This window comes from Salvelinus sp. IW2-2015, linkage group LG4q.2, assembly GCF_002910315.2.
Source record: "Salvelinus sp. IW2-2015 linkage group LG4q.2, ASM291031v2, whole genome shotgun sequence".
Classification (NCBI taxonomy): Eukaryota; Metazoa; Chordata; class Actinopteri; order Salmoniformes; family Salmonidae; genus Salvelinus; species Salvelinus sp. IW2-2015.
Genome location: NC_036843.1, coordinates 7654031 through 7665149, shown reverse-complemented (window position 1 = coordinate 7665149; position 11119 = coordinate 7654031). Strand labels below are relative to the sequence as shown.

The 11119-nt window shown below is 39.8% G+C and overlaps 1 protein-coding gene and 1 long non-coding RNA gene across 3 annotated transcripts; both read right to left on the bottom strand.

The window, feature by feature from the left end:
- Nucleotides 1-520: 520 nt before the first annotated feature.
- On the bottom strand, nucleotides 521-1987 carry LOC139027657 (uncharacterized). Its single transcript, XR_011479774.1, has 2 exons — nucleotides 1418-1987; nucleotides 521-1009 (listed from the first exon to the last, which is right to left on the bottom strand). It is a non-coding gene; the product is annotated as an uncharacterized lncRNA (long non-coding RNA).
- An 842-nt stretch (nucleotides 1988-2829) lies between these two features.
- LOC111963205 (KH domain-containing, RNA-binding, signal transduction-associated protein 1) lies at nucleotides 2830-10582 on the bottom strand. 2 transcript variants are annotated; one of them, XM_023986501.2, is made up of 9 exons: nucleotides 10229-10582; nucleotides 5968-6095; nucleotides 5381-5497; nucleotides 5112-5258; nucleotides 4794-4936; nucleotides 4425-4698; nucleotides 4108-4184; nucleotides 3686-3744; nucleotides 2830-3500 (listed from the first exon to the last, which is right to left on the bottom strand). In XM_023986501.2, the coding sequence occupies exons 1-9, from the start codon at nucleotides 10359-10361 to the stop codon at nucleotides 3394-3396; spliced, it is 1185 nt and encodes a 394-aa protein (XP_023842269.1). In that variant the 5' UTR covers nucleotides 10362-10582; the 3' UTR covers nucleotides 2830-3393. The 2 variants fall into 2 exon arrangements, with proteins under 2 accessions (XP_023842269.1, XP_023842271.1); XM_023986503.2 differs by having other exon boundaries at nucleotides 4794-4933.
- Between the last annotated feature and the right edge of the window lie 537 nt (nucleotides 10583-11119).

The window sequence follows — 11119 nt, the reverse complement described above, 5'->3', positions numbered from 1 at the left end:
ACTTTTACTTAAGTAGTACTTTACTGGGTGACTCGTGGTACTTTTTCCACCACTACTCGACTAAATTGCTTCATTGAGTCCAACACCTTCACTAGATGCTCCATTGAGCATTCACTTGTTTCTACCCGTTAGTCCCAACTAAAGGGTCGCTGCTCCAGTAAACTAGTGTCTTAAAATGGCATTCCTTTATCCTTCTCCCCTTAGACAGAATATTGATAATCACCATACTCCTTACAGAARAGGGCCAGACATCACTACCCAGCTTCCCCACAGTGGACAGAAAATAAGAGGGCGAGAAACCCGAGCAGAGCAACCACTCACAACGCTGCCATTAGACACCTGGTACCCAGAGAGATGGTGTTTATTTAGTAAGGGAAGAGATTAGGCCCATGATAAGAGATCTTTGTCCATATATACAGTAACCAAGGCTATATTTAAATATAATATTGAAGGTAGCTGAAGAATTGACCTTTTATGAGCCTCAAAACACCCTTACCAACACAATTAAGAAACAGCATAGTCAGGATATTGGGATTTATTTTAGATATAAAATTAAGTCTGTACAGAAAACATCCAAGAACTTCCTGTGGCAACTACAATTTTACAATTACACAAAATGTCATATTTAAAAATGTAAAACAGGAGGTAAAAATTAACAAGTCACAGAAATCTATCAGGAGCCAAAGGAAGATACGCCAACTCAGTTCCTCGTACTGTACTCTAAGAGCATTCTCCAAGCTGCTTTGTTGGGAACCAGACCATGAATTCATCCAAACTCAAGTTGAATGCACTGTAGGCCTAATGTTGATTTCTCTAGAAACAATCAACTGTATTCAAAGGGAGTGCCATTATCCCGAAGTGATGGAACGAGCTCATTCTTTTATCCTCATTTCTAACAAACTGTTGAATCTCGAGCGAAAGAAACCTTGGCAGTCCAGACATTTCAATCACCAACAAAACAGACTGCCAGGAGCCTTCAGTGCAGTCAAGGCCTTTCACAGGATTATACCTGTTGAAAATATATTTTTTAATTCAGTCACGCTGTCATAAGCCATGAAAACAGAGCACTTCTCAAAGTGACAGATTGAGGTAAACCTTGATCAAATATCATTGGGAAAAACCCAACATTTCCTCCAGTCTATCAGAAAGAACTACATCACAACCCTGGTTTGATTTTCTACTAGAGCCGGACAAAAGTCAGCCCGAGGGTCGATTCAAAAACCTTGCAGTTGGTTGTGAAGGGGACTAAGCGCATTCTGGCCAAATTCAACAAGCACACGCAGAATCTGAGGAATACTCAMTTGGCAGACTTGGGTCATTCTTGATTTCATCAGTTCTTTATTTTACTAATAGTAAAAACAAATACTGTAGCAGCTTGAGCATTTTTAAATAACATATTGCTGAAGACAATACTTACCATGAGGACATTCAGCTCAAGTCCAATGCCTTTCTCAAACCCAGAGGGACTAACTCGGAATACCTGGGGACGGAAATACAAATGAGACCCATGTGCAAGAGCTGTTGACAACTACATGTAGTAAAAGTTGGACAATCATTCATGCAAAACTAATATTTCACTGCAAAAGTCATGCAACTCAAGCTGAGGTGGTCAATTTTTTTTTGTAACCATGACTTAAAGATTGCTACAAATGCTGAACATTTTAACAGTATTCTAAAACAATACAAAATAAAAAAAGGCAGAAGGCATTTTAAATGATTGGACCATAAACTGCGGTTTCAATTTTAGCAAGAGTTGCATTACAGTCATTTTGTACAGCTATTTTATTTGAGACATATTTTTCAGTCACGCAGTTTTGGACAACTGGTTTGGGTTGACTAGCAGGTTCTAGCATTTTGAGCATAAGACAAAAAATATCTAACAAATGACAGTTGGGGTTAGTTTTACCTTCTTGATGTGATCTTTTGGCTTTTAGCATCCTCCTCTGCACTGCGATATTTTTCTTTAATAAAACCAGCCAGCATGACTTTGCATCAAAGTCAAGTAAGATCCCTGCAAGCTTGATTGTAAATACTGTTGAAAATCAGTTATTTCAAAGGACTAAAAATACATGGCTCATTGGGAAGCTTGAGGAAATGTGCCGTTGTAACGATTGATTTCAAATAATACAAGTCCAAGCACTATATCCTTCTCAAGCGAAGTATTTGGAAATACATTACCTTAAACCATCTTTATTTTAGGTGACATAACGAGTCTCTTCTAGATCCTTTTTAATACAGAGATGAAGAGGACGTGCTCTTTATCAAAGTAAAGCAGATGTTCTTTTTGGTTGCTTTTGTCTCCTATGTACATACAATAATCTGGTGATTGTTTAGGAGTTTTGTGAAAATCCTCAAAACGAGAATCAGTTTTATTAGAAGTGGAAGGCATTACTATACAACAAAAGCAAAATACCAGGTTTAGTTTGATAAAAAAACAAAAACAAATTAGGCTTTATTGATACAACGCACTGCAGAAAAACATTTTTTGGATATATTTAGTATCCTATTTAGGCAAGAGTACACACGTACGTAGCACTATGCATTTTGGAGACGGCACAACTTTGGAAAGCAATATACAAAATTGTCTTAAGTGTATGCATATAATATTGAGATGGCTGCAGTTTTCCCTTACATGAAGACCATGTGAGGACCATGTCCAAATTCTTGTAGGACCACTCAAACAAAGTGAGCAATTTATCAGCATTTCTATCAAAGTCAGCCCAATAAGACGTAGACCAAAGTAAGCCAAGCAAAAGTTATCTAAAGTAGAATGTACTTACTACCAAGTCGAATTGAAAATACTTAAAGGAGATATTTTAGGACAGACTGTCTCAGTGTCTAATAAGGCTAGATTTCAAAACACTAAGAAAAGAAAAAAAACATTGAAATCTATGCCTCTATAGGGAATGTTAGTTTCTACAAAAATGATTAGTCTACAAAATTATTTTGGTTCTTCCCCATATATTCTTAGTCTAGTTGCCGATGTTACATTGACGTCATTAATCAAGTTTTAGCTAAAAATACTTTAGAAATGCAGCCTAAATGAGTCTGCAACTGCCACAAATCATTTCAAGACAGAAACTGAAACAAACCTTCAAAAATAACATTTAACACTATACAAGGTATCACGTTTCTCTAAGTAACCATTAAATTAGATCTTAAAACTGTCAATGATGCAGTGGAAACAAACATTGAATGAAAACGTATTATCCAAATCCTTGCATTCGCTTGCTACGCCTACTCGATACGATACATCCAGTTGTCCTGCTCTCAAATCATTAAAAAACAAAAAACTACAGAAAATTTAAAAGAAAACATTTAGGGAAATTACTTTGGAGAGTTAAGTGAGTTACAATGGGAGAGTTGCCATGGCAACCCTCTACCGGAGGCTGTTCAGTATCTCCCGTATGGATGCTCTCTGTAGGCCCCCCTCTTATCCTGCCTAGCTGGAGGGGCTTTGCCTCCAGTGGAGGACCAGGAACCCTCCCAATCATCCTGGGCTACAGAAGAAAAAAAACATCAAGCATGGGTCAATGTTTGGATACATGCAGTGTGACAAAAGAGCGGCGGTCAAATCCTTCACAACAGAGTACAACACATGGACACAGGACCAGGTTGGACCAACTATGTCAATTTCATTATTTGAAATAGTACTTTGCCCACCATTAATTTACTGCCATCTTACCATAGGGTTCATAAGCCTCCTGAGCCTCTCCATGTCCGTAGTCATAGTACTCTGTATCCCTGAGAAGAGAAGAGTATGTCAAAGAGCCTTTTGAGACAGACTGATACTACATTGAATATTGTGAGGGTAAAATGTCTGAGGCCCCACAGCATTCACTTGAAAACATGGCACAATATATCAGCTTAATTACAATAATGCATATTAAGCATTCAACCGAAACATGTCTTCCGCATTTAACCCATCACCTCTGAACCAGAGTGACTGGGTTGGCTGCTGGAATCCAGCCTAACCATCTTGACCTTAATATTTCCTATGACAATTCAAACGCAAAATGCGGGGGCGAAAAAAGTCTGCTGTTACAATCTTCTACGGAGAATTGGCCACTTCATTGTTTTAACCATTATATTATGAGAAAGACTTACGCTTGTGGAGGTTGTTGACTGTAATAGTTGTCATAACCTTCATATGCAGGCTCAGCGTAGCTTTCTTCATAAGCGGGCTGGGGAAATGAAGACAACACACGCCACTATTAGCACAGAATGACGAGGTACATGTAAAACAGAATGCTACTAGCATGTCAGAATAAAACAGTCAAGTGGACTAGATGGGACTTAAACCCAGGAATGAAGTGACCTGTCACCCATGAATAGACAATAAAATATTAAATTGACAGCTATTCAGTTTTGAAAGAAAGTAGGTATACAACCCAATGACTTTACAATTGAGTGGTTTGACTTACATATTCATTGTAGGCCTCAGCCTTGGGTTGTTGTGCATGTTGGTGCTGGTGCTGCTGGTGGGAGTGGGCTGGGGACGGGAGCATCCTTGGTGTCCCTGGGGTGGGTGGTCTGGAACGGGGAGTTGTGCCTCCTCTAGCAGGTGTAGAGGGGGGTCCACCCCGACCAGCTGGAGCCCCTCTGGCCGACCCACCCCTGGGAGGTCCTCCTCGGGAAGCTCCACCACGTTGGGTGCCTCCACGAGGGGCTCCTCCACGAGGTGGCATTCCTCGCCCCCTGAAGAAGAAAAAAAATCAGTAATTAAACTTTGTAGGATTGTGAAGGCTTTTGGTCTTGAAAGGTAAGGGGTTGTCAGGCACCGCGAGTCCTACCTGGCTCCTACTGAGTTGGGTGGGGGTGCTCCCCTGCCCCTGCCTGGAGGGCCCCCTCGTCCCCTGGATTGTGAATCTTGACCACCATTCAGGTAGCCAATCTCCATGAACTGATCCTGGCATATACCATCCATGGTGTCCTGCTTATAAAGAGTAAAGAGAGTAGCTACATTAAAATGACAGGTCAGATATTATAACACGGCAGTAGCATGGAAAATCTTGGATCATTGCCAAGTTACCATAGAGCGAATAGCTAGGCCCATATATCACAACTTGAAATAGCTTTGGTTGAAGCAGGATGCTCCCTGGGATACTTACAGGGATGAGGAACTTCTTCACCTCGTCCATGGCGTGAGCCATGCGCAGGTATGCCTCAGGTATAGGTGCAAACACCTCTATGAAGACATGCAGTTCCATGCCCAGATGAGCATATTTGGGCTCACCACCCTTTCTCAGCTCTTCCTCCTGAAATTCAAAGTAAAAAAAGAAATCTATGAATTCTGCACATTACACATCCAAACACTGCTGTTTGTTACAAAGTGACTCGGCTCCACATGTACCCTATCAACTCCACCCTCCATTCTTACCTTCACCTTGTCCCTCATGGAACCTTTGCCCAACACTGAGATCTTTGCTCCAGTTTCCTCCTGGAGTCGCTTGATTGTGTTCCCCTGGGGTCCCAAAATCTTACCAACAAAGTTGAACTGTGGAAATAAGAAAGMGTTCACTAATAGACTCTGTGTTCTTGGTGCAGATTGTTGTATTCAGGGATATTGAAACATATATGAAGGTAATATGCTGCGGAAGATACTGTATCAATGCCTCGAATCTATAGCATGCTGCCTTCTCGTCTAAGGGAGAGCGGCAATAGACTACATTACAGACAAGCATGTCAGAGCCAGTCAGTCTGCTGCAGCAGGGAGGTAACCTGGCCAGAGTAGGTAACATTTACAGATMAATTAATCACTCCGGCACTCTAGCGTGACAGCTAGGGCAATTTGGTTTCTCCAAACACTGTCCCTTGACAGTGAAGGAGAGCCAGACATGCAGTAGGGTGTTCCACTGTAACATAAGCTTTGAGCATAAATATGACCCCCCAAGTAAATGTAATCGCATGTGAAAAGCAACAGCCCAAACTGAAGGTTTCTATTGTACAAGAGAAAACTTTACTCACCCTTGGGTACTGTTTGACGGGAATGAGCACACGTTCCTTGACCTTGATGTTCTTTGTGGTAAACAGGTCCAGGTAAGTTTCTCTTTCWGTCTCTTTCTTTGTCTCTCCTTTCTGAATCCTTTCTATCTCTACAGAAAGGAAAACATGGCTTTTTAGTTTGACTAACATCACTATCATTCAAAGACTGATCATAAACAGTGCAAGAGCTACATGAAATGTTGATAATTTACAAGTAATTAGCAGAACTTGGTCAAATCAAAGTGTAGAATGATTATAGCTACATCAATACATAGGCCTACTACTAGAGAAAATCCTGGAGTAGTAAGATAAAATACAAGTCATCCAATGACACTAGCTCCCTCATTTCCTCACAAAAAAATGTAGTGGGTGGGTCACACCACAGTTCACATCATTGTCAAAAAGTAGCTGATCAYACTAGAATACAAATTTGGCCACAAAACAGATTCTAAACTCATCTTAATGCATGTCCCTGCTCAGTTTGAAACAGACTGGCAATGGTGAACTGTCTAGGGAAAAATTGGCTTTGGGGGAAAGGCAAGCTGTTAACTTCTTTGGGAACGGGGGCAGTATTAAGTAGCTTGGATGAATACGGTGCCCAGAGTAAACTGCTTGTTACCCAGGCCCAGAAGCTATGATATGCATATAAGTAGTAGATTTGGATAGAAAACTCTAAAGTTTCCAAAACTATTAAAATAATGTCTGTGAGTATAACAGAACTCATATGGCAGGCAAAAACCTGAGAAATCCAACCAGGAAGTGGGAAATCTGAGGATTCATTTAAGTGATTGCCTATCCAACATGCTGTGTCTATGGGACCAGATTGCACTTCCCAAGGCTTCCAGCAGATGTCAACAGTCTTTAGAAAGTTGTTTGAGGCTTCTATTGTGGAAGGGGGTCGAATAAGAGTTGTTTCAACAAGTGGATTAGGCTGAGCCCAATGAGTTGTTTCCTGCGCGGGCGCGCCGTTCCTTCTTTTTCCGCTGTAATGAATATGCTATTGTCCGGTTGGAATATTATTGAAGATTTATTATAAAAAGACCCTAAGGATTGATTGAAAACATCGTTTGACATGTTTCTACAAACTGTAATGGAACTCTTGACTTTGTCTGGATTTTGCGCTCGCGCATTGTGCCTTTGGAATAGTGAACTAAACGCGCTAACAAAACTGAGGTATTTTGACAAATATGGACGTAATCGAACAAAACGAACATTTCTTGTGGAAGTGGGAGTCCTGGGAGTGCATTCCGACAAAGATCAGCAAAGGTAAGTGAAGATTTATAATGCTATTTCTGACTTTTGTTGACTCCACAATTTGGCGGGTAACTSTATGGCTTGCTTTTGTGGCTGAACGCTGTACTCAGATTATTGAATAGTGTGCTTTTGCCGTAAAGCTTTTTTGAAATCTGACAGCGGCTGCATTAAGAACAAGTTTATCTTTAATTCTATGTAAAACATGCATCTTTCATCAAAGTTTATGATGAGTTTCTGTTATTTGATGTGGCTCTCTGCAATTTCTCCGGATGTTTTGGAGGCATTTCTGAACATGGCGCCAATGTAAACTGAGGTTTTTGGATATAAATATGAACTTTATCGAACAAAACATACATGTATTGTGTAACATGAAGTCCTATGAGTGTCATCTGATGAAGATCAAAGGTTAGTGATTCATATTACCTATATTTTCTGCTTTTTTCKACTCTTTGGCTGGAAAAATGGCTGTGTTTTTCTGTGATTTGGCGGTGACCTAACAATCGTTTGTGGTGCTTTCGCTGTAAAGCTATTTTGAAATCGGACACTGGTGGGATTAACAAGATAACCTTTAAAATGGTATAAGATACTTGTATGTTTGAGGAATTTTAATTATGAGATTCCTGTTGTTTTGAATTTGGCGCCATGCAATTTTACTTGCTGTTGGCGAGGTGGGACGCTAGCGACCCGAACGATGCCAGAGAGGTTAACTGGCCCTGCAGCAGGATGAAGCCGTTTATAACCTGGTCTGACACTTAACTACAGAAACCATCTTCTTATACTATAAAAGGCATGCCAACCGGACATCGCGGACAATGCTCAGCTTCTGACTGCCATTATAGCAGCCTTGAGGTTTCTGGCAGAGGTTCCAACATATTGTAACAATGTCCTGCCTACAGCATTGCCATTGCACAGTAACTTTGTAGCAGACATCCCAAAAAATGTGGGCCCACAGATGTGCAAGCGAGCTGCCGTCTACTACCAATTTCAAAAGTGCAACTTCATATGAAGGTACTCGCAAAATTAATTCCGGAATCCAGCTGTAAAATGTGGGAAATGTTTATTAGTAGAAATCTAAGTGACTTGCGTGAATAAACATGAACTGAGATTCAATGTAGTTTTGATGGATATAAAATAAAGTGTGTGATTAATCACAAAACAGGGTTCTAAAAAAATTGCAGGATACAAGTAAAAGGAGGGCTCTGATTGGTTACCTACTATGCCAATTTCMGGAACTTTAATATGCCCATAGAGTATATATATATAAATTAAATTCCTCAATATTGATGTTTATACTTGTCAATAAATACATTAATGTAAGAAATTGTTATTGAAAAATATATTACTCAGATTACAGAGCAAGCTGTAATGCTTTATATGACACCACATTTTTGCTTTGTAGCACCTACATATCAAGGCCTTGTCCATGTTCCATAAGGCCAAAATGGCATAAATAAGCCACCCGATGAATTATTTTCAATTACGCTTTTAGATACAAATGTCAAATCCTTCCTCCAAAAGGTACATTCTATGGATTACATTTAGGAAAAAACTATTTTTATGCTTGTTTAGTGAGGAATCATCCAACTACACATTTTTACAGCACAAACAAATAAGCAACCCTAGTTCATAAAACTAGCTACTGTTAAGATAAAAGCAGCAAGCAAACTTGATCATCAGATAACAGGTTCTGACGATAAAACCTGTTATTTGACTATAWAAAAAAAACGTTCCATCCAACCATTTTATGCAAGCAAAGTACATAATGTCATGAAAGCCCTGATGGAAACACATTTGTCAGTAAAGTTCCCAAATGTTAAAACTTGCTAGACACAGTGGGATCTTTGTGTCAGTAAAATTGTGCGAATAATTGCGGTGCAAACGCCACTATCTGTAAATATTTATATAATAACCATCATATCAAAGTGAATTTGGWGTCAGGCAATGATGTTGTGAGGTCCTCCCAATACGATTTGGGAACGCGTGCAGTTTATGAGGCTACAGATTTAAAAAGTCATTATGAATTGAACAGGGTGGTGAAAGAGCACGGTGATGAGCTTGATGTTACTTCCCAATAAATATCGAGTGTCTTATTCCAGCGACACTGATTGATTCTTGTTTGGCTGCCTTTTGACAAATCTCGCTCTTTTGTCCATAATCTCATCATGTAGGCTATACCTGGGAGCTGTTGGCTAGAACACACGTGCCATGGTAAGTGGGCACATTTGCTTTATAACGCTACATTTTCTAGTGACAAAACCAAACAGAGTTGAAAATAAGATAACACATTTACCTTGGATATTATATTCGGTGCATGGGAATTTAACCGCAGAAATTATTTTATGTCCACTACATCCACGCACATAACTTTATTCGCAACAAGTAACGTTACATTTGATGGAAACAGGCATTGTTTTTATGCGAAATTTAGAATAAATCTGTAGCCAATTGGATGGGAACCTAACTACTGAATGGAACTCCATTTGAAAGAAAAAAACAAAATTGGGCAGCAGCGTTCCATATGCATTAATTTCCACGTCGGAAAAGTACTAGGTTATAACAGCCTCGTTACCTAACTAGATACCTACAGATTCCGTACACGGATCCTACTCGGTGCCATGCCTCTTCTCCATTCGAGCCTCGTGCTAACAGGCCGTTCTTCCCGCCGCAACCATTGTTGTCCAACACAAGGCCTACATTTTTACAACGTAACTCAAATTAACTAGGCTATATGTTGTGGGTTTAGCAAAACCAATTGTATCGAATCTATAACAAATAGTATATCGTTTAGGTCAACAGTTTATTGTAGGAACCACAGAAGTGTTAACAGCGTTACAATCAGAACGGTTAAGTAACCTGCTACCTAGCTACGTTAGCCTAGCCATCGTCATATTTTTAGTTACACCAGCTAGTTAACGCGTTACCTAGCAAACTAGTTCAAGGAGTCACTACAAACGTGCACTCCAATCAAAATATTTGAATAAAATATTACCTGTAGATATAAGTTTCATTGCATGTGTGAATGAAGAATCCAGGCTGTCTTTTTCTGCCAAAAGCTCAGGGAGATACTTGCTTTCATTCTCCATTTTGGCTTTTTTAGGCTCGGGCTTAGCGTCAGAACTCATGTGGCTCACGTTCTGTAACGTTTTCGTTTACTTGGTTTCCAGTCGGTCGGGAGCGTCCCAAAACAACCTACTTTATAAAGTTGACCAGCTTGATATTCTCAGCTATGTTTTCGAAAGTAATATTCTCCAGTAACTAGCTACACGTTATCCGTATTTTACCGCTAAAAGAGAGCGGGTTAAAACGGTTTGTAGAATGGACGACGTTCTTCTCGTGCAAAAAAATTAAGGAAAATACGTCACAGCCTTTATGCATCGGAAACGAGGCTGCTTTGAGGATTTAAAGAGACAGTGTTTTTGAACTGACAACAACATACACCTTTTCATTTTGTCCCAGATTGAGGTCTTCTTGAAAATGTCCCTTTGTTGTTGATTGTTCCCTAATTTGTGGTTTGTCTGTAAAGAAAAAAATCTGTTTATTAGCTGATGCCTAACTGAGCAACTATATGCCGAAGGCTAAGTGCATCCTCAATAGTTTTATTTTGTCTTGTCTTTCACCCAACCCAAAACTGAATTAGGATCACAAGATCTTCTATCTTTAGGCAGTCATTTTATCATTTTGGAGTCACTTTTATTGTTTCTGAGCACTTGTACATTCATGTGGATGCTACCATGATTACGGATAATCATGAACGAATCGTGAATAATGATGAGTGAGAACGTTGCAGATGCATAATGTCATACCCCCCCAAAAATGGTGACCTCCCCTGTTAGTGACAATGGTGAGAGGTTAGCATGTTTTGGGGGCATGATCTTTCTCA